Source organism: Nipponia nippon, unplaced genomic scaffold (genome assembly GCF_047370975.1).
Source record: "Nipponia nippon isolate SJK-2023a ecotype South Korea unplaced genomic scaffold, ASM4737097v1 scaffold_10, whole genome shotgun sequence".
Taxonomy (NCBI): domain Eukaryota; kingdom Metazoa; phylum Chordata; class Aves; order Pelecaniformes; family Threskiornithidae; genus Nipponia; species Nipponia nippon.
The window spans coordinates 16,183,761-16,207,163 of NW_028262291.1; the positions used below are offsets into that span (position 1 = coordinate 16,183,761).

Genomic DNA, 23,403 nt, shown 5'->3' on the forward strand with positions numbered 1-23,403 from the left:
CAGCAACGTGCTGGATTTGCCCATGTTGAGATGGCTGCTCTCTAATACAGCAGTAGTTTAAAAGATATTTCCATCTGGGCTAGATTCCATCACCCGTCCTCATGCTGAGCATACTTTATTCAACAATTAGTTCCACTGACTGCAACTCAACATGAATAAGAGCAATGGAATCCATCCTCTCAGTATTAAAATATAGCTCCCGAAGTATGAACAGAGCAAAGTTACTAACTGAAATATAAAATTAGTACCATATAAAACCACTTCAAATACTACTGGTATGTTTGACCTACTTCTACAACAGTCTTCTTTAAGAGTTGGTAACCTTCCGAAATGTAGGTACAGCCTCCACCACTCTTTCCAGCACTTAAGGCTCTCTTTTACCTTAAATGAATTCCAGCATAACAAAAAGCCCAACATTTAAATTTTTTCAAAGCAAGACTTACTTGCCTCTTCTTTTTCCCCGAAATGCTGCCATGTCTGTTTCGCAGAGACTCTTCTCATACTCATCTTTGTAGCCAAAGGTATCCACGCATTCTCAGATTTTAGGTCTTTCTCTCTCCCTTTTCCAAAACACATTTTGGGCCCTCTGCCTGAAGAGACAATTCTGTTAATTTTAGATAAACTCACCATCAGCTATTTTCCCAGTCCCTATCCTCTGAAAAAGAAAAGAGAACTCAATCAGTTACTGTAGATAACAAGCTCTTCTTGTCCACGTGCTGCTTCTGCTGAGAGGGCACATACGCTTGTGAATGTGATCTCAGACTTTGTTAACAATACCTGTGTATTGTATGAGTCTGTCCATGCTTCTCAGCACAGGAAGTACAATCCGCCTCTGCCTTCCCAGCTTCCTTTTCAATCACACCCTAAAAAAGAGGAGATGAAGGATGAATGTGGGACAGGTATAAAGGCAACAACACTTAGAGAAACTTTACAAATTCCCTTTCCCTGCTGAACGCGTGTTCGTACACACACTCCTGTATCTGGACTTCCAAAGCAATGCCCAAACCATCCAAACGCACAATCTGGGGCAGCTCAGAATAGCTATAGCAGCACCAGTACCCTAAATACAGTATTCAAACTGGAAGCTCTGGAGAGACCTAATCTTTACCGAAATCATGAGTTACAGCCACAGAGGCTTCCAAACAGGTATTAACAATGGCGTACTTCTAAACGCTTGCCATAAGCACTACCTGTGGTTGCACGGAAAGGGCCCTTGCTGCTGCCTACTCTCAGAGCGAGGAATTCGCTTCACGTCTCTAGGTGGAGATCATGCTGTCCTTCACCCTCTCCACTATGGCCACACAAAACTGGGAAGAGCACCTCAGAACCTGTTCTTTGCAAGGACTTTTTTTCAGGCCCCACCGTACAAGGCAACATCCTTCCGGACAAACCTATCTTCAGGATTATACTGGAAAGCAAATGTTAGTTCTGGTGGCAGCAGCAGGGGAGGAGTCCTCAAGAACACCTTCACTGGAAGATCACTCCAAGCAGAATTCACCATCTGGACACGGCCTTCTCCTGACTTTTTCACTTAGGTGAATTCATGCACTTAAGCATGTTCATGGGCAATTACTGACAGTCTCCTTGTATTGTCTGTCCAAGTCCCACCATTTGTCATCACTTTGCCCAAGGTAACCGCTCTGCGCCGAAGTCCCAGAGTGCCTTTTCCTGGGGTCAAAAAAAACCTAGCAACACGCAGTAGCAGAATATGCTACAACACTGGCTAAATATTACATAAAATTACCTTTTCCACAACTTAAACCAAAGATCTGGAGAGAGTTTAAGTGTCTTGAGTGGGTCACACAGCCAGCACCAAGCCTTGATATCCCAATTTACATGTTCAGTTGTTACAGCATACAACTATTTCTTATTTATACTTATTATGCATTATTGTACACCTAGCACTATTTTGAATACAAATTATTTTTACCTTTTTAACTGTTCAATAAAGATTTAAGAAAAAAAAAAATCTGTTCATTCCTTCTGGATCAAAAAACCTCTGTAATAACAGTGAAGTGTTTGCACAAGTTTGCTACTCTGCCTCTCGGAAACAGCTGGGAGATACACTTCTAAACGTGTAAGGGTGGTCAATAGCTGATCTCCTTGGGACATATCGCTTTTCAGCATTGGATACAGTGAAAGAACAAACTTGTACAGAGTCCAAAACATACACTTTTCTCTTTAAATAAAAATTTCGTCTTTTGCAGATAATGACAGAATGTGACTAACAGTTCTTATCTCTGTCTGTACTCAAAGACATTTAAGTAAGTAGAAAATGGGGACTGCAGATTAGGAATTTTTGCAAAAACCAAGTCATATAACTACTAAAGAAGCCATCATCACGATAGCCCCTGTGAGAAGTCATAGGCACAGGGACTGGGGGCTAGATCATTGATGGATGTTTTTTACCTTTTCAGATTCTCTCAGTCAGCCCTTTGCCCCGCTGAAGACAGAGCTTTGCCTTTGATTTTGAATGACTTGAAATTTCACCAACATTTATAACTGCAGAATGGAGATTAATTTTAGCTCGTGGTATATTAAAAATACCCATAACTATTTTAATCATGAAGTCAATGAAATCACACAGTTGAATTGCTCAAGTGCTTTCGTATCGGAAAAAGAACCAAATTTTTCATCTCAAATGATATTCCAAAACCAGAGTAAAAACTCTAGCACCTTTGAGAGACATTACCAAAAACCAACCCACTTCTCCAAGCTCCAAACTCTGCCACTGCTAGTTAAATGAAATAACCAATTCCTATTGCACAAGCAATTAAGTTGGATTAACTGCAGTGCAACTACCTGTGCAGCAAAATGCTACTTCACACGGTCAAGTCAATCTCTTCAAAGAGTTCAGAATAAAGGTAAACAGAGGCTGGAGTTGGAGGAAGGAGGCCGGAGTTTCAGAGGAACCTGAAATGCAGATTTATACATCGTAGCTCATGTGAAGAGTCATTTGCTGAAGTGATAGCTGAACCTAACTCAGGCCTCAGCTCTCCCCAGGTACGTCGTTACCAAACCATTACTGCATTGCTTTATTGGAGGAATCAAATACTTCCTGTGATATATATGGTTGCAACTTGCTCAGGCGTTAGCTGGGTGTCTCAGACACTCCGGACCTCACCCTCCCAACACTTCGTTTTTGCTCTGAGGTCAAATAGTTTCAATAACTGCGCCTGAGTCTTGCTGAACATTCTGCATCCTCGGTAGGTATCTCCGAACTGTACCTGGGTCGGAGGTGGGCAGACACCCCGATTCCTGAGAAAAAGGCTAACAAACACGCTTCAACGGGCCGCAGACACATCCGCTTTTTCTGCCGGCAAGCTTTTTTCGCCAGGTGAGAGCAGAGAGCCTTTGCCCCAGAGGAACGGCTCTCCCGGATGGGCCCGCTCCCTCCCTCCCTGTCCCGGAGACCCGGCGGCCCCTCGCCCTCCGGCGGGAGTCGTGCCTCCAACACCCGCCCAGCCCGCAGCCCCCGCTCCCGGCGCGGAGCCGACGGAGGGAACCCGCCGCCCAGGGCGGCCCAGGCGGCGGAGCGCGGCGGGCCGCTACCCCCCCCTAGAGGCGGCCATGTCACGCCGCCACCTCCCGCCCAGCGCAGCGCCACCAGGCGGCCGCCATTTTGAGCGCGGCCGCCCCGCCGGCTCCCGCCGGCCACGACCTTTCCGTCCTGCCTCTCCCCAGGCACCCGCTGCCCCGGCGGGGCGGGCACGGCCCCAGCTCTCCGCGGTGCCCCCGGGCCCTGCGCGGCCGGGCCCCGGCCCCAGCGCCTCGCCGCCGCCCTGAGGTGCCGCCCGCACCGTCCGCCCTCACGAACGCCCCCGGAGTAGTTACCCTGTGGCCGCAGAGCCGCACAGCCGCGGCCGGCGCGGAGAAACCTGTCCCAGGGCTGGGGGTTTCTTCCCTGGGAGAAACCAGCGGAGCCGCTGCCCTGCCCTGCTCTGCCCTGCCCTGCCCGGGGCGCAGCCTGCACCGCCGCCGACCACCGGCCGGGACGCGCAGGGAAAGGCGCTGCAAGTCGCCTGGCGCCGCCGGGCACACGAGAGCGCGGCCCCGCCGGGGCGTGCGGGAGGAGCGGGGAGCACCGCTGTCCCCCGGGGCAAGCGGCCGGCAGCGCCTTCGGGCATCGGGGAGCCTTGCTTTCCCTGAGTGGCTGGGCAGGGCGGGCTGCTTAAAGCGAAAAAAAAAAAGGCGGGGGGGGGGGGGGGAGAGGAAAGACAGACAGCCGTGCAGCGGAGCGCCGGCAGCGGCTGGCGTTAGCGCTGGCGTTAGCGCTGCCACAGCCCCAGCGCCCGCAACAGCGCCCCGACGGCGCCCCACGCCCGCGGACGCCGCGCCCCGCCGCCCCCCCGCTGCTCCGGGGGCTCCGGCGGCCGCGGCCCCCTCCCCGCCCCGCCGCGCCCCGCCCCGTCCCGACCGCCGCGCCGGGGGGGGCTCCGGCATAAATACGGCCTCGAGTGGCGCTCCCGGACCGGCGCGGCTGGGGAGGGGGTCGGCGGCGGCGGCAGCCAGCGCCGGTGGCAGCCAGCGCCGGTGGCCTCGCCTGGGAGAGGGTGTGAGGGCCTTCCACTCTGCGCACCCGCCGGGCCGGTACCTGCCGCTGCACGGCCCGATCGAAGCCCCCCTCTCTTCTGATCCCCTCACTCATCCCCTCTGGCCCGGCTGCCATCACCTCCGCCGCCCCCATGGACTTACTGGGCCCCATGGAGATGACGGAGGGCTCCCTCTGCTCCTTCACGGCCGCTGATGACTTCTATGATGACCCGTGCTTCAACACGTCGGACATGCACTTCTTCGAGGACCTGGACCCCCGGCTGGTGCACGTGGGGGGCCTGCTGAAGCCTGAGGAGCACCTGCACCACCACGGGCACCACCACGGGCACCCGCACGAGGAGGAGCACGTCCGAGCGCCCAGCGGGCACCACCAGGCTGGCCGCTGCCTGCTGTGGGCCTGCAAGGCTTGCAAGAGGAAGACCACCAACGCCGACCGCCGTAAGGCTGCCACCATGAGGGAGCGGCGGCGGCTCAGCAAGGTCAATGAGGCCTTTGAGACCCTCAAGCGCTGCACCTCCACCAACCCCAACCAGCGCCTGCCCAAGGTGGAGATCCTGCGCAACGCCATCCGCTACATCGAGAGCCTGCAGGCGCTGCTGCGGGAGCAGGAGGACACTTACTACCCGGTGCTGGAGCACTACAGCGGGGAATCGGATGCCTCCAGCCCCCGCTCCAACTGCTCCGACGGCATGGTGAGTGCCCCAGGGAGGACACCCTGCCACCGAGGCGCCGCAGATGCTGTTGGTCCAAACCTGTGCAGGGCGAGTCGCCTCCTCCTGCCTTTTCTATAGCAGCTGCCTTCCATACCTCCCCTGGCAGAAGACAAAGTCCTTTCTCATGCCTTGAGCTCCAGCAGCAAAGGGAGGTGGGGTCCCCACATGCCAGGATCTCTGGGAAAGAAGAAAAATCTCTTACACACTTTTTTCCCTGGGATGAGAAGTTAGGCGACTCCCCCTGTGTCCCAGGGGAGAGCTGCTGGGGGAGCACTTTGGGAAGCTGCCTGGGATGGGTACCTGGGGACATGGTGGGGTCTGAGCCCTGCCTGTGCTCCTGTAGCATCTGTTTCCATCTTCTGCTGTATGATAACCTTTGAATCCTCTAAGGACAGCAGAGAGGAAGGTCCCCATTAGTCATGGTAGTTACAGGGGAACTCGTAAGTCTGGGTTTTGTTTTCTGCCGTTCGTCATGATAAAAGGAGAAGGGTCTAAGCAACCGGAGTTGTTTTTCTTGACCCTTAAGAAAAAGCTTCTCCATTTCTCCTCTCACTTCATCCCCTCCATAGACATTTACCAGCAATAGGGAGGAGACCCCAGGCTTTCAGTCTTGCTTGTGTGTTATGGGGAGGGGAGAAAAAGGTTGGGTGCCAGAGAGGATGTCTCCTCGCCACATCTTTTCACTGGGACTATACGCTCAGACTCTGGTCTCACTCTGGGGTGGTGGGACGTGGTGACTGGAGCACAGGACAGCTGTGTGGGATGGGATCTTGACAGCACTTTAAGACCTGAGATTTTTTTTTTCTGTGCTCGCGTGGGGATAATCATTACTGAGTTGAATATCTGTGATTATAAGATAGTTGGCAGACTAGAGAGAAGATTTATACAAATGATCCCTCCTCAAAATACAGCCTTTTTCTTTTGTCAGAAAGCATAATTTCATCATGGATTAAAGTATTGGAAACAAATGTACTGGTCAATGTTTTAGGGCTTCTTCTGTACAAAATGGAAATGGAAGAGAAACAAAAGGAAATAAAAAGGGACAAAGGTAGACTAGAGGCTTTTGAAAAGGAACTCATGTTTGGAAAAACCTTCAGTAATTAAATCATAAAAGGATTCATTCCCCTCTTGGTCTCCCTGTTGTAAATTGAAGATAGGTGTAGGGCAGTACCTGATCAGAATGCTGGAAAACCTCATCTCATTTGTAAAGCTACGGCATTCGATGCAACAACAATGGTAATTTTCCTTTGGAACGGCTGTGCCACATAAAATATTCTGGGGTGAATCCCCTTCTAGCCAAGTTCTGCCTCATTCAAAGAAACTACAACTTGGTGACATTTCAGCCAGGACTGGAATGATGGCACAGACTAGGGACTGAAATACGAAATTGGATGGTTACTGGGATTTCAGTAAATGCTGTCCTCAACCAGTGACCTCACTCACATTGCTCTCCTTTCCAGATGGAGTACAGCGGGCCTCCTTGCAGCTCTCGCAGAAGAAACAGCTATGACAGCAGCTACTACACAGAATCACCAAATGGTGAGTACGTGCCGTAACGGCTGTGTGAAACACGGAGACAGAGGCAGTCAGTATAGCAAACTTCTCTGTGCCTTCTCCGTTCCCAGTTGTTTAGCTGACCCTGGCTGGGCTGAAATAGGAACCTGCCTTTTCAGCCAGCGAGCTGTTGATGCTAAGAGAAGCATTGGATTTCCTCTAGATGTATTTGCAAATACGGGGATATGTTATAGCTGCATTTCCTATTTTGCAAATATAACATCTGGATAAAAATATATTCCTCTGTTTAACTAATTTTCAGTGTTTAACCATGCTTTGCATGAAGACTCTTCTGACTCTGTCTATCATTGATCCAAACTGGAGAAATTGTCGATTGATTTCAAACCTTCCCTTCCCTTTCTATGGACTGAAGTGAAGCCCTGGATCCACCCTGCCCCAACAGTAGCATACTTTGGTCGGGTCTCTCCCATTTTGGAAATTACAATCTCTGTTGTCTGATAATTGGCATCCTCCGCCAGTATTCATTTCCTCGGAATCTTTACATGCTCACAGCTGCATACTGTCAGCCACTCACTGGGGTTTTGTGAAAGAACTACATCCTACTGACGTTAAGTACCCATTGGATAAACTGATCACCTTTTTGTCTGTTTTTTAGATCCAAAGCATGGGAAGAGTTCTGTTGTTTCCAGCCTCGATTGCCTCTCAAGCATTGTAGAGAGGATTTCCACAGATAACTCCACATGTCCTATACTGCCTCCAGTGGAAACTGTTGCTGAAGGGAGTCCCTGTTCCCCCCCAGAAGGAGCGAGTCTGAATGACAGCAGAGCCCAAATTCCTTCCCCCGCCAACTGCACCCCACTTCCCCAGGATAACAGCAGCAGCAGCAGCAACCCTATCTACCAAGTGCTATAAAGGCAGGTCCAGCTGGACTGCACTGAAAACAAATTGCTCTGTTCAGCCAAGCTCCGAGACCTGCCTTCTAAGACTGAAAAGACTTCTCAAGACTTGTTCCAGTTTTAAAATATCACTCAAAATTCCTTCAAATATATAACTTTTCAAACCTGTATTACTTCAAAATACACCTAGTTATTTATTGGTTGTTAAACTAAAGTTATTTAATATGTCTAGAGATAAAATTGTATACCATGAAATGGCCAATGTTTAATCTGGGCTTTGGGGAATAGGAAGCTGGCTCTTGGATGCAGAGGAGAATAGAAATCTACAACAGTAGTGGCATGACAGATCCTTCCTATTACTCCTGTTCTGGCCAAAATAAGGTTGTGGACCATTTTTTATAAAACTTTTTGTATAACTGTAAATAAGAGTTGCTTTGCAAAAAAAGGGGGGGAAAGAGGAAAAGAAAGAAAAAAAAAGAAACAAAAGCAAAAACTAAAAACAAAACAAAAAGGGGAAAAAATTAAAAATATTTAATATTGCTTGGTTTGTTGTGTCAAACTTTAACTTTATATATTTATACGATGTGGTTGCCAAGAATGTTTTCAACAGTATTCTAAATAAAGACCCTTATTTATAAAATCTGTGGCGTTATCTTGACTTTCATTAGGGCTTCTAGAATTACTAGTGCATTTAGGAGTGGTATTAAGATCACTGCCTTGGCAGGAAGAAGATACAGGCTCTGATTCAGCAAAGAAATCAAGAACGTGCTTCAGTTGCACTACTTTCAACTACTTTGCCTAAATACATTGCTGAAAAGGGGTCTACTCTCTTCATATTGTATCTTGATGATTTCTAAACCAAGTCTTGCACATCAGAGGTCATTATTAAAGAGATCTGTGAGGTAAATAAGCACGTTTCTCTTCCTCCCCCCAAAGTTTACGATTACATTACAGCGCTTGATCTTACAAAGATCTGTTAGAACTAGGAATCACAATAAATTAGACTCCAAATTCCAGTGCAGCTGCTGAAACTTAAAGTCATACAACAGTGTCTCACAAGACCAGGTACTATGTTATTGGACAAATGTTCAGATTTTTCATTCAAGTTCTAATTTTCAAGTGTTTGTACCACGTTCATATATTCTCAGGTATTAGAAAACAATTGCAAAGGATTTTTTTATCATAAAGTTCAAGGTATAGATCACAGTTTTCCTCAAGTTCAGGGTGGAATTTAGGCCAAAGATAGGCAGCTTTAATTTGGATTTGAACTTTACACATCTCTGGCAGCACACTACTCCAGGGATTTACTTCTTGCTTAGAGCCTCTCTAAAAATAACGAGCGGGCTATGTTTCATTCAGTGTCTATGTGTAACCTTGCAAGCTTGCCACGAAACTGAAAATGTTAAGCCCTGAGCAGGTTGTCATTGGCAAGTAACTATCAGCGCATTTCTGCACATTTGGACAAGAATAACCAGCAGCTACAGACAATGTGAAACAACCCATTTCTTGTTGTATCCCTGTGATTTATAGCTTTTTATTTAAAAATCACAGGACACACACACATATGCGTGACACCACCCCAAAAACCAACCCAGATATTGTCATCAGCTCTAAATACTTTGATGACAGATCAGTCATATTCTCTCTTAGGTGACTATTAAAGAGGGAATTTGTCCAGCTCTTACCTCTTAAGCAGGAAAAAGAAAGAGGGAACTGCTAATTCCATGGGAATGTCTCCTACTCCGTTAGTTGTGGGGGCCTTGAAGATCAATACTCCATGGAGAGGGGAGGAGCAAGCATCCTTGTGTGGAGCAGAGCAATGCACTTGCTTCTCCTTCCTCCTGGGACAGAGGTGTGCTCCAAACTTGTCTCATCCGAAGCCAGAGGGGCAGGGAAGGTAGCAGCCACGGGGATTCCTTCCTCATCTGTGTGCTTGTGACCATGGTGGAGGATAAATCGGTGTCAAGGCACAGGACCACTCTGCAGAACAGGCCAGGTTCCCACAGATCGGAGTGGGCTCTGCCCCTCAACACCTTCATCAAAATCCAACTTTGTAAAGGTCTCCCATTGATGCACTGTGGGCAGAAAACAGTCCAGCCCATAAAGGCTGAGCTTACCCCTTTCATTTTTCCATTAAAAATAAAAACTAAATGAATTTGAGAATGTGCTAATTCATACTAGCATGAATCAGGAGGGTCTCTACTAAAGTCAGAAAAATGCCCCAGGTTAGTTTGAAGCCAATATCACCAACTTAAAAAGACTAAAGAGACACAGTTAGAGCCTCACAAATCAATGCCTCGCACATCAACCTTAAAATTTTCATTGCCTCCAGCGAACAGTCGATCAGGCACATAATGCAAAAGATCAAAAGATGCTTTTGTGAAATACTATAGAGCCTGCCATCCCCATACTCTGAGGCTGGTAAAAGTATCAATTTTGCTGTCACGTAAATGGCAAACGAGAAATATTTTGCCACCCTAGGAACTACAGAGACTCTGTACATACTGGCAGCACAAAGTTCATGCCTGCCTAACTACAGCACCCCGCTTCTGCGGGACACAATAGGGTGTACCTGGCTGTAAAGCTGGCACGGCAGAGCGGACACGGGGTGCTTGTGCTCAATGATGTACATGCAGTTCCGTGTGAAGTCATGTATATTGCATTTCACCGATTTATTTTAGCAACCCAAGTTTCCACATACTGATGTTAATGTTACAGCAGGAGAACAAGCATTTAGCACATCCCAAAATAGATGGATGGATGAAGAAGAAAAAAATATTCAGATTTCCTATGCAGAGCCCATCTTTTTCCCATCGATGTCAGTGAGAAAAGTCCACTGGAGTAAGGCCAAAGGGTGTCAGTGCTGATAAATACACATTTAGGTTACAGCTATATTTATTTTTGAACTTAAATAAAGAAAACGTGTCCCCTGTGCAATTTCTTCCTGTCTATTTCTAAGGTAATATATTTAAAACAAATGCCTGAAGTTACTCTGCTCCTCTGTGCATCAAGAGGACAGCATGTTACTGACAGAAGTATATCCCAGTATACGTGCAAATATTTCGAAGCTGGAAATATTTGGATTCAGAGCTTTAGTTTAGCTCTGACAGTGGCAGGGAACGTAAGCAGAGCTGAGAAACAGATACAAGACTGATCCAACATTTACAAACTTGGGTTCTTAAACTGGGCTCCTGAAGGTGTATTCAGGCATTTAGGGCTGATGCTACAAGACAAACTGCAGTTTAGCTTGATCTACAGAAACACTCCAGCATAGGCTACAAATGCACACCAATAGCCTGAAATCATCAGTTCATACCACACAGGTTCCAGCTCAATATTCCGCAGGACAGGGCACCTAAAGAAACACTGTCTGATTTAAAAAAAAAAAAAAAAAAAACAACAAACCAAACTGAATCCTGCAGATTGCACTGACACGCAGAGCCCGGGAGAAACTGGGGGTGAGCACAAGCCAGGCCGTTCCTTTCCTCCAGCTGCCTCAGCAGGATGGTACAGAGCCTGCCTGAACGTGGGTTTGGAGCTTTTCACTGGAGTTACTAGAATTGTCTGATGTTTCCTGGGGAACACTACCTCCAAAGGGAAAGTCATACAGCTACAAATAATTAAAGGAAAGTAGCTGTCTTTGAATGTAGAGGTAAGTGTGTATCTTTGCTTGATTTGATTTGGTAACTTAAGCAAGCCCTACTGGGGCTGCATGACAAAACCAGTGTTATCGGTTTATCTTATTCAAACTATTGCTATGGAAAAAGTGAAGAGGAATAAATTTATACCTCACTTATATATGCTAAATGCTTTGATTTTAAATCGGGTCATTTGCAAATACAAGAATGAAGAGAATCCTTTTTCTACTTTAAATATTTCACAACAAAAAAGTCCAATAAAGTTGCCGGGTTTTAAAAATAACAATGTTATACACCATTTCTCACATTATCATTGAAGCTACTACAGAAATTTTTCACATACTGAAAATTCAGTTTTAAAAGAAATATAAAAAGAAATATATGAACTATTAAGAAAGAAATATATGAACTATTCCTGGTATATTTTTTCCTTTTAAAATATTTTATCATCTGTATCCAAAAATATTAAAGAAATATTAAGTTGGCAATTGCTTCGCACCAGATACTGCTCTTTTAAAATGACTTGTCATTTTAAACATAAGACAAAGACCTTATAAAACCCTAATGAATGCGGAAGAAAAAACAGTTTTCATTTTACAGCTTGTATTTTGCAGAGATATTTGAAAGAGTCAAGTTATGCAAAGGGCAAAACCTGCTCATTTTACTCATAAAAATGGTGTTATCATCTTCAGAAGAACTACATCCAAAAGTGAACAGACAAACAAACGTTTGTACCTCACGCCACTCAGTTTTTAATGAGAAGAAATTAATATTTCCTTTTTGTTTAAAAATTATTGATTTGTTCCTTGAAATCAGTGGCAAAACTTCCAGCTTCAGTGGGAGCGAGGCATACCCAAGTATCTCATTAAGTACTATTTACTAGTGCTTCTCAGCTCGCCCTCCCTCAGCCTTTCAAATCACTTGTTTTCCAGTAAATCTGTTGAACAGTCACGACCTTCTCTCCTTGATCTATGCAGCACGCTCCCTTCTCAAAAGGTTCGTTGCACAACTGGGAATGTCATTAAGTGGAGACCAATGGCTCTCCTTTCAATATTTGAGATTTCAGGGCTAATGAGGGAGAGGATGGTCCCTCATGTAATACAGAAGAGTCTCCAGACAGTCCTTTCCCACCCAGGTCCCACCAGAAATTAGGAACGTGTCTGGCATAAAGCCACCTGGGCCAGCAGAAAGAACCCAGAAATTTCCCTGTGGACCCAGAAATCTGCCTTTCACTTACACAGACACTTCTGAATAAAGACCTTAACATTGTAAGCTTAATAGTGAAAACTGACCTATCCTGTAACCATAGGGTGATAGAAAACCTCAGGGTTTTCCCAATAATACAGTCAGGATGGCATTGAACTCACATTTTCTTTCTAAAACATCAATAAATTTATCTTCTACACAGATCTTGGCAACATCAAGTGTGCTATTTTATGTAAGACTCAATGAATAACCCCACATTCATCAATAGGGAGGAAAATACTGTATATGAAATGAAGCTTCCCACTATTTATAAAAAATTTATTAAAAACTCTGACAGACAATAACCAGAACAATAATCAGAAGATTGAGGGAGGTTGTGATTGCGGTTGGGGTGTTGTTGGCTTTTTGCTTGGAGTCAGATTCACCCAGAGGTCTGTGTCTCAGCACAGGCACCTAGTGTTGCAAGTCTATGGCTGTAAAAGGGGGTCTCCCAATCTCAAGGGACCAGATCTAGAGATGCTGGATAAAATCCTGGAACTACTGAAACCTTCTGAAACACAGTCCCCCCTAGCTCACCTGAACTGACCTTGAGCTGTTTTTTGGTCCAACAGCAACATCTGCTGGGTAAGACATAAATTGCAGTTCTTTCTGAAATCTCTCAGTGAATTCAATGTTCTGTTTTCTCATCCTTCCATAATGGAAAATTTGTTGGTGGGGAAACAGCAAAAATATTCACAGTCTTCAGTCAGCACCTGGAGCCCCATGCACTAGGAACAGCAGGATAAATTATGTTGGAAAAGCGAAGCTCTTCCCTACCAAAAGCCTTCCACAGAACCAGAGAGGAAAATTGTAGGAGTGGTATGGGTTTTTTTAATTACTGCACAAATTTTGGGGTACCACTCTATTTTTCTTTAAGTAAAAAATAAAGACAAAAGGAGAGAGAAAATGGAAGGTCTTTGAAAGCACTGTATGGCCTGTGCTGCAAGCAATGGTTAGGGGAAGACACGTTGCTTACCAGAAGGCAGGTGGGGCAGATGCACAGGAACAGGAGATCACAGCGGGAGCACGATGCGATTCTCTGGTGGCCAAGTCCCTCAGTGGGGTGCAAATCATCTCTGCATGCACAGTAACCCCACCTAACATGCAGGTGTAGAACAGGAGAAGCTGAGAAACGGTCTTGTACATTTGGAAAGACCACTTGAAGCCACGTGAGGAAAAGGTAAGCAAGTGTAGAGGCAACATACCTAGAGATTATCTACTTTATACTTTGGCCATACAACATTCCTTCCTTTCACATTGATGCTTTACTTCTGAGTCCTAAAACAAATGCACTTGGCTGCCATGACTGAAAGACAAAACCTGGAGAACTTGTATTTATCTGTGGCTTGGGATTCATGCTCTGTGAGGACAGAAGGATCCTCATGGTTCACTGACAACTGCTGCGTGCAGAACTCTGTGTCTGACTGACTGTCGGGCCAGGCTGGTTTTTTTCAGTGACAATCCATGGCATTTGGGAACAAATGTCCTGTGAGACCCATTCGTCCAACTCGTGACCATTTTCTTCCATGTGGTTCTGTTTGAAGTCAGGGGTTTCGACTGTCACTGTGGGACAGACTACTACGATCCTGCCATTTGTGAGAAGGAGTTTTTATTTTTAGTGGGTTGTTTACAGAAGAGAGTCAGTGGGCCTGTACTGGTAAAGCAATACCTTTTTGTTATGAATGTCTTTACTTGGTCTTATGCCACCTGTGGGTTTCTGGAGGCTGAAGCCTAGACAATCCATGTGCCTGCCATACTAAGAAGTACATTTGATTGCTGCTTGCTGCAGTGTAAGTGGAAACTACATTATTGCAATCAATAAGCAATACGTATGCTTTTTTTCCAGACCACTGGAGGGCAGCATTTCGATGAAAAAGAGGACTTGGACATAATTTCTTTAGCGCATACATACTTTTTTTTTTCCCCCTAAACTTTTATATCTAACTCTTCCTCAGTTCAGGTACAGAGTATCATTTCACACCAAGACAACTGAAATTAATGAGCTGAACTCCTACCTAGTGTAAATTCATCAATCTTATTGGCAGTTGACACAGTATTGGCACCCGTATCTGTTGGAATTATCACAGCAATTCATGGCTTGCAAAGATGCACTTCTATGTGAAAAAACACAGGCTATTGTGCCTCTATGGCAAGGTACCCCTGTGAGTTGCCTAAAGGTGGTTAGGATGAAGACCATCTTAGAGCAAAGCATTTCTACAACAGCTTGTAGAGGGAGAGTTGTTCAAACGGGGCACTTAATTCTCCCATTACAGATATAATACCATAGAAATACAAATGTATGCAGGGAGGAACATGTGTCATACTGGTCACTTCGTTCCCTTTGGAAAGGTATGTGCTGAGCACACATGCTCTATGATCTCAAAGGCTGTCCTCTACAGAACTGGACACTAAGCTTGGAGTTTAAAGCCAGCTGCACAAAATGTAGTCCCAAACACGCCTTTCAAAAGCTTCACAAATGCCAATTACATTAGAGGATGTGAAAAAAAGCAACAAAGTAACGTGCCTAATTAATAAAGCTAGAGATGAAGCCAGCCATTTGGTTTGAAGTACTTCCAAGAGAGATGTTAAATCCAATGGCCAGGGCAACTCTGGAAGAAATAAGTTAACCTGCTGGTTTAATATTTCAAGCTCTGTGGGAGTAAACAGTGTGTGTGGTGAAGGGAAGCAAAGGTAAAAATATCACAGGGTGCTATTTTGTTTGTTTGTTTGCCAAGGACGCTTTAGCTTTTGCCATTTATTATTCTTCATGGTATGCTAGAAAATATGCAAGATGAGATAAAAGCATCAGCATTGCATCACTAGATTTCCTAAATTTATCTTTTCCCCACCTGTTAAATCTTAGCTCAAGGTCAAGAGAAACCACCATTTTGAGTGAATGAATCATGGGACAGGCACATTCACGAAAATACATTAGCAGTGTTCTTTTACCTTTAGTACTATGAGCAACCACAGCTTAAAGATTCTTCTCACCATAGGACTTCTCTGAGAAATAAGCTCTGGTGGCTTGTTCAGAGAATGCCCTGTACATGTCTTTTGTTCCACAGTAGGTTTTTTTTCTGGATCTCATAGCTAAGAACTGACTGATAGCTGTCTGGTTCAAAATCTTCGATACCTGTCATTGGGTAAGGTCAGGCCATCACAAATTCCCAAGTTCCAGCAAGTACAGTGGCTTAAATCCCTTCTAGTACTCATCTGTTGGCAGCTGTTTCCATCTGCTCCTTCTTGAATGGTTCTGCCTGGTCCCTAGGGAAGAGCAGGAAGATTGTCACACACTGAACTTGCTTGTTGTGAGCTGGCTGCTCATGTTTTACCTGAATCTCTCATTTCACCTTGTCTGCTCTCCAGCCTCTTTTTGCAATAAGAATTCTGAGTTCTGCTGTGCATCAAAGGCTAAAAGAAAGCTATTCCGCAGATGTGGATGACAAAATGTTATTCCCTATTTTAAGTACAAATAATTATTATTGAAGAGAGATACGGAAAAGATTGATCAGATCACTTAATCCTCACAGCTGCCAGGTGTGTAGTGATTCCTGCAGGTATGTTTTGTAGCTGAAGCAACATATCTTTGACATGTCTTCGCTTTGTGGTGAGTGAAGTCATATGCCCTTCAAGCACTCAATGACCACGACCATTACCTGTGGCCTTTTTTTGTTTGTTTTTGTGGTAAACCACACAATGTAGAAAGAGCAAAAAAAAATAACATCTATTTCCATGTCTCCTATTTTAGACACCAGTGGTTACATTTCCAGACTTGCAGCTGAACCTTTAGGAACTTTGGTTGGTTGAGCAGATGTCTATGCACATAAGGCTCCTCTGCTAATTTGTCCCATTGCTATTTATGTACTTGTTAACTTGCTATCTAAAGACTAACAATAATTGGCCAGAATGAATTAAAAGATTTTACCTTTTCTTAACCAAGATAATGAGTTTTATATTTTCAGCTCTGAAAGTTTGAATTCATATTTTGATATAGCATCTCTAGCCTGATCCTCTTCAAATCTCTTGGGCCTTCAAACAGGTGTGGCTGAAAATGCAAACCTTTGTGCATAAACTTTTTTTTTTTTTTCCAAAGTACCTCAAAGTACATCTCTAAATATAAGCAACATTCTTGTGGTGGCTTGACCTTAACTGGATGCCAGGTGCCACCAAGCTGCTCTATCACTCCCCTCCTCAGCTGGGCAGGGGAGAGAAAATATAATGAAAGGCTCGTACATTGAGGTAAAGACAGGGAGAGATCATTCACCAATTACCGCCACGGGCAAAACAGACTCAACTTGGGGAAATTAATTTAAGTTATTACCAACCAAACCAGAGTAAGGTAATGAGAAAATAAAAACTAAACCTTAAAACCCCAACTTCACTCCCGATTTCTCTACCTCCTCCCCACAGCGGCACAGGAGGACAGGAATGGGGGTTGCGGTCAGTTCACCACACCTTGTCTCTGCCGCTCCTTCCTCCTCAGGGGGAGGACTCCTCACACTCTTCCCCTGCTCCAGCGTGGGGTCCCTCCCACAGGAGACAGTTCTCCACGAACTGCTCCATCGTGAGTCCTTCCCACAGGCTGCAGTTCTTCACGAACTGTTCCAGCGTGGGTCCCTTCCACGGGGTGCAGTCCTTCAGGAACAGACTGCTCCAGGGTGGGTCCCCCGCGGGGTCACAAGTCCTGCCAGCAAACCTGCTCCAGCACGGGCTCCGCTCTCCACAGGCCCACAGGTCCTGCCAGGAGCCTGCTCCAGTGCAGGCTTCCCATGGGACCACAGCCTCCTTTGGGCATCCACATGCTCCAGCCTGGGGTCCTCCATGGGCTGCAGGTGGGTATCTGCTCCACCACTAACCTCCATGGGCTGCAGGGGGACAGCCTGCCTCACCGTGGTCTTCACCATGGGCTGCAGGGGAATCTCTGCTCCGGCACCTGGAGCACCTCCTCCCCCTCCTCCTTCACTGACCTTGGTGTCTGCAGAGTTGTTCCTCTCACATATTCTCACTCCTCTCTCTGGCTGCAGATGCAGAGGGTTTTTTTTCCCCCTTCTTAAATATGTCATCACAGAGGCGCTACCACCATCACTGATGGGCTCAGCCTTGTCTGGTGGCGGGTCCATCCTGGAGCTGGCTGGCATCGGCTCTATTGGACATAGGGGAAGCTACTGGCAGCTTCTCACAGAAGCCACCTCTGCAGCCTCCCCGCTACCAAAACCTTGCCACACAAAACCAACACAATTCTGCAGATTCTCAGTCTTAGCTTGGGATGGGAAAAATAGTCAATAAGACAAGCAGTGTAACATAACATGGAAACAAAGCTGAAGAAGAATCTATTAGCAATCCAAATGCAGTCACCTAGGTTTTGTCCCAACCAGAATTATACATATTTGTGGACATATAGGCAAAACCACCTCCTAAGGGTTGTATAAGCATACACTCCGGAAAACTGACAGTAGTTTCATTGACTTCCCGCATCATCTTTTCTGTGGTGCACTGCTCTTTTGAGCATACATCTCTCTGCTTGGATTGTGCAGTGGCCAAACTGGGCTACAGAAGCACAGCATCACTGTAGTACTTCTGCACGAAGACCTTTTCATATACTGAAAGGTTCTTAGAGGGTTTGGTGTGATAAAGCAAATAACAAGCTGAAATACTTCTAAATATATAATACAGAATGCAATCTTTTTCTCCACTTTTTAACAGGCAGGATGCCTATAAGCTAGAGAGTATTTTTTAAATAGAAATGTAGAAATGTATTTTATTTTTGATTACAGTCTGAAAAATTCCATAGAAAGAAGGCCTTTATTACGGATTTGAGAACTGGGCATCCCTTTTCTCTCATCCCTTCATAGGAAAGCTAATAAACATGCTATTGTAGGCTCTCTCATAGCATAGGAATCCATCCTAGAAGCACAGAAAGGTCCAATTTTGCATGAGAATGGAGCATATCTGAAGGAAGATCCAATTCTGATTTCTTGTTGGCCAACTCTGAACATCTTGTGCCACTGTGATCTTTCTCTGCTTCATCATTATTCCCCAACCCCTTCTACTTCTAGAATACCTAGAGGCAAGGAGTACAACTGCAAAACCTGACAGAATCCACAGATGAATCAGACTGAATCAGTAAACAATGACTAAAAGTGCGGTGTCTTAGGAACAAGCATATCACCATGCTTCGTAAGCTAAACCGTTTAAATACAAACCTGCTGCAAGTCTTGTATGTTAGCAGGAATCCCAGCCATGACCTGGAGGTCTGGTACAACCCTTTTGCACTGAGATTCCTACAGATGGCTTTCCCAGGTCCTGGAAACTGGGTAGAACATCTTCTTGTTCCCTGGAGTGGACAGATCGTTATAGTATATCCCAGAAAGGGAAGGCTGAGGATAAGGTAATAGAGCTGCCATCTTTTCGCTATTTGCCCTGATCTAGGTCTCAGCACCTCACTTAACTGGAAGAAAAGGCTGCTGTTAATGCTGAGCCACCGGCTCAGGCACAAGTCAGGATCAGGAAATCTGCATTCCCAGCAGCTGGCCCAAGATTTGCGACAGAAGGTGGATTTTGCTTTCCATTCACTCACACTCACATTGTATAAATCTTGGCTATTTACAAAAGAAACACAGCAGATTTCATCCTTAGTGCCAATTATTGAACTAGCATCACTGGAACTATTATACTTTATATCTCTTCATATGCAGCATACAAAGAATTACTTCAACAGGATTAAATATCATATTTCATGGGACTGGCTGCGTAAATATTTACAAAGCTAGAGAAAAGCAAAGACATCTCAGAGTTATTGATTCATGTCAAATATTGAGAAGCTGGGTTAATCAAGGGATTTAAGCAATGCTTTAAACCTTTGAGTCAGCATTGTTAAGATTTATTTGAACTACTCTTACCTTTCAACACTCAAAGTTTTACAAACCGTTTATAACAATAAAGATTTACAAGCCATTTTCCCATCTGCTTGTCTGAGAACATTTCAGTCACTATTGCAAACTCAGAGTAGGCTGGAGAAGTAATAACAGTTGTGGAAAGTGAATCATTCAATAAAAATAAAGTTCTCGCTTCAGTTTTTTTTTAAAAAAAGGAGAAGAAAGAAAGAAATGTTCTAATTATTTTGATGTATTAGAGAAATAGTCAGCTGATAGGTGAGCACATATATTGTATAAAATGGAGCACGTTCCATACTCCTCAGTCAGAAACAGACCCTAATTTTTTTTTTTTTGTGGTTAAATGAAAAAGATATACTTGAGGCACTGAGAACTGCATGCCTTGTTCAAGAAAAGACTAGCACCTCCTGTTCTGTATTCTGTATATAGTATATGTGAAATACATATGTCTGTATCTATGTGTTTGTGTCTGTTGCTATGTTCATGCACCTGCAAATTGGCTGAGATTTTTAAAATGTATTGACAGCATTAGTAGAGTTTTGTTTTCAGGAAAAGCTGACTAGGCCAGTCTCAGAAAGTCAAGGACCATTTAGGACTTCCCAAAACAAATCATCTAATAAAATAAAGTCAACTCACTAGCTATTTATGAAACTCTACTTATTGCACATGGTAGGAGTTAAACAGTTCATATCTATGTGTGCTCGTTTACTCTTTTAGAAATGTAGATTCCGAGCCTTCAGGATGACTGCACTCAGCTCATAGTAACACATATTTAGCAGCTTCTATAACTATGTTTTTGTTATGCGTTGACATGAATCTTCCAATTGTGTAATTGAATTTTCTTTGTCACTAGCTGCTTGTTTTGCTGGATCATGCCTAGATCAGCACAAAGACAACGAGACAAATCTATACCCTTCCTATAACTGCACGTTGGAACAAACAAGTGGTGCATTAGTCAAGCTGGATACCTAATTTCAGTTACTTAAAGTAGATTTAGCCCTATGATTTCTTGAGGAAAAATTCTTTCTGTTTTGGGGAATGCCTCATCAAAGACAAATCCTGACACTTTTACTACAGCCTTGACTAAAGTATGTCTAGAAACTCACTCTGTTTCAGATCAACATATGTGCTCCCAGAGAAGCATGGTGCCTGAGCCAGTCCGGCTACGTGCTGGGTTCAAGCAGGTGCTGGCTGTAAGACAGACAGCTCAACAGTTGTGTGCAGTGCTTACTGCCCCTCTTGCCAGGAAGGGGCAATCTTCTCTTTCCATCCAGGAAAGACAGTGTGGAAACCTCCCTAGTCCTTTAGCAAGCAGCAGAACACTGCTTCCATCACCTCGCCTTGCTCGGGTGCAACATCGCAGTTGTCATATTTACTCAGTTCCATCTCTCATAAATTTTCAGCAAAACCAAACAGATTCAGGTGGGAGTTTCTCTTAGTTAATAGAGTGAGTAAAGACCAACGATGATGTCTAACATATCACAATATTACTTCCATTTTTTCCAGAGCAACTTCCATTTATCTCACAGTTTGATATACATCTGTGCAACGCTGGCATTTCTACACCAGCACTCTTTCTGAAAGATCCTAAAGGGATTTGCAAAACAAAAAGAACCTTCACTCACAATTAAACGCAGCCCAGTACAACTGGATGGAGAACAAAATGCAACCCAGCAGGCAGAGCGTGGCAAACGTTTCTCAGCTCACAGAAAAGCTATGCAAGAGTTGAAGAACATGGATGAAAATGAAGTGCGTATTCAAGCAAAACTTAGGTAATTAAGAAAAAAAAAATCTAGCTAGATAAAAGTACAGGAACTAGCATTCAATCACAACTTCTGCTGCTCTGGATACTCTCATTAAAAGCAGCGTGACTTCTTTGAATCAGGCTGTGGGCTACACAGCTCTTCAGACATGCAGCACCTCTATGACTCTCTCAGTCAACATCAAGCATGAACCAACTATTTTCTCCTCCATTCTCACTCTTTCCATGGAAGGCTTTCGTCCAACTATTGACAGTTCAAAGGGGTAAATCTAACCTTTCAGAAAAGTAATATCATCTATGCAATTGCAGCTTGCTTTGTTTTTAAATGAGTTTCAAGGACAAAGTGAGTACATTGCATGCTGAAACGCATCATAGCTTTCCATTTGAAGACCTCAAACCAAATGATTTACAAGGATCAATATTAACGGATAGAGCAATTCACAGCATGATGTAATCTAAAACTGATAAAGAACTGCATTGAAATACTGTTGAGTTGTCATGAATTTAATACAAGAGAGCACAGACTGAATTATAGCATTCAAGCATTGCAAAACTGGTGTTCCAGCCCTGGCTGCCTTTTGTTTTGGGATTATAACTCTTAAAAATAAATCTCTCCCTCTCAGTTTCCTCCAGCTTTAAAACATTTTGAATGTGCTCTCCAGTTGTATCCATAGTTGCACACAAAGTTACAGGTTCTCCGAACGTCTCTCTTCCCTCTTTATATTGTTGCATTTCTTAGAATCGGTCAACAAGTTTTTCATAATAACCCATTTCTTTGAATATAATCTGTCTGATGAACTCAGACTAGGTAGGCTTAAATGTCAGGAGCGAGTGCTTCGTTAGCTGTCACCATTGTTGGTAACCTCACTAGGAACCTCAGTGAATGAAGAGGCTAAAGAGGCATGCAGAATAAGATACTCTTGTTATACTGGTAAAGCACCAAAGCATACAGCAAAGCTTCCCTATGTGCTTTCTGTGCCTGTATAACACTCTGCTATTCTGATCTGTCAATCCAGCATCTTCCATAAGTGGCAAAATGTCTTCATACAAAAATTAAAAGAAAAAAAAAGTTGAAATTTCACTCCAAAGTTATGAGTTACTAAGTTTAGGAATATTAGGGAATATATGCTCAGTCATCTCCCACATTGAGAAGAAAGCTCCTCTGGAGTTAGATTAGAAATCACTGCAGTTTTCAGCTAAAGCAGTAAGTAGAGAGCAGGGGGATTAAGAAATGAATAGCATGTGAACCCACAAGTTAATTTTTTCTTTGTAGACAGAATTTAGACATCTGTCTGAAAGACAACCTACCTTCCATCGTATATTATTACCCTGGGAATGCTGAAGCGTAGAGCAACAAAGGTGACCCCAGGACACCAGATACAGAGGTGAAAGAAGGACTTACTCTTCCTGTGTCATCAGAACACAGCAGACAGTGGGGTGACCTAACACAAGTGAAAAAATGAATAAGGGGATTCTCTCTTTTTCTGTTACACAGCAGTTTAAAAACTAAAATAGATCTATAGCTTAAAGCTATTCTTCCACTGTCACCATTAAAAATGTTGATTTAGAAGAACAGCTAAGGTTATAAGTAGACCCAATGACTTTAACAGGACTGCTCAAAGCGCATATATACTCTCCCGGGTAGTAGCTGTACATCTCTGGCCTCTCAGAAGGCTCCCACTAGGGAGGCCTTTAGAATGACCTTTCTAAACTCTGCAGCTTATTTTCCCCACTTGTGCCAGGTTTTGGTCAGCCCCAGCTCAAGGTAGATGATCCTCAAAATCTCTCCCCAGTTGTGAGAATCAGCTCAGGAAACAAAACGTAATTCCAAGGCTTATGTCTTTTAATGCATTTTAAGAGTTTCTGATAACGTTACCTGCTGCTGTATCAGAATCCTTTTTCAAACAGGCTGTGAACTATTTGAACAACCTACCAACTCCATGCCTCCCACAGAGGTCTCCCAGCACTGTAAAAGTTGGTTTAGTTCTTTTTAGCAAGTAAAACTTAGTAAGGTCAATTACTAATTTAGCTTAAAATGACAAGAGATATCAGAGAAAAACTAGGTAATTCCTGGACGTACACATCCACCTTCACTTTAAGTCCTCCCTGCCTAACTTCTCTTTCCGGTATAGAGAAGACACCCAGCAGGGAAGTATAGAGAGGACTGCTCTCAGTTCATTGACAGGG

At 44.3% G+C, this 23,403-nt stretch overlaps 2 protein-coding genes across 2 annotated transcripts in view; one reads left to right on the forward strand and one right to left on the reverse strand.

The window, feature by feature from the left end:
- The window catches only part of LOC148057088 (uncharacterized), a 27,400-nt gene continuing 3,997 nt past the window's right edge, over positions 1-23,403 (reverse strand). Inside the window, exons 3-8 of the mRNA XM_087745677.1 lie at positions 15,695-15,825; positions 13,538-13,658; positions 9,364-9,753; positions 5,307-5,444; positions 778-863; positions 1-590 (exon numbers count right to left, since the gene is read on the reverse strand). Of these exons, the coding sequence (XP_087601803.1) occupies positions 9,424-9,753; positions 13,538-13,658; positions 15,695-15,774 (531 nt within the window). The 5' untranslated portion in view covers positions 15,775-15,825 and the 3' untranslated portion in view covers positions 1-590; positions 778-863; positions 5,307-5,444; positions 9,364-9,423. The remainder of the gene's footprint in view (positions 591-777; positions 864-5,306; positions 5,445-9,363; positions 9,754-13,537; positions 13,659-15,694; positions 15,826-23,403) is intronic.
- Positions 4,686-7,739, forward strand: MYOD1 (myogenic differentiation 1). Its single transcript, XM_009462771.2, has 3 exons — positions 4,686-5,246; positions 6,728-6,806; positions 7,438-7,739. Exons 1-3 carry the CDS (start codon positions 4,686-4,688, stop codon positions 7,692-7,694), a joined length of 897 nt encoding a protein of 298 aa, XP_009461046.1. The 3' UTR covers positions 7,695-7,739.

Excerpts from the sequence above, each read along its gene's own strand:
- MYOD1 (XM_009462771.2), top strand. The coding sequence starts at position 4,686 with ATGGACTTACTGGGCCCCATGGAGATGACGGAGGGCTCCCTCTGCTCC. Across the intron at positions 5,247-6,727 it reads CCAACTGCTCCGACGGCATG|ATGGAGTACAGCGGGCCTCC; the intron begins GTGAGTGCCCCA and ends TCTCCTTTCCAG. Across the intron at positions 6,807-7,437 it reads CTACACAGAATCACCAAATG|ATCCAAAGCATGGGAAGAGT; the intron begins GTGAGTACGTGC and ends TCTGTTTTTTAG.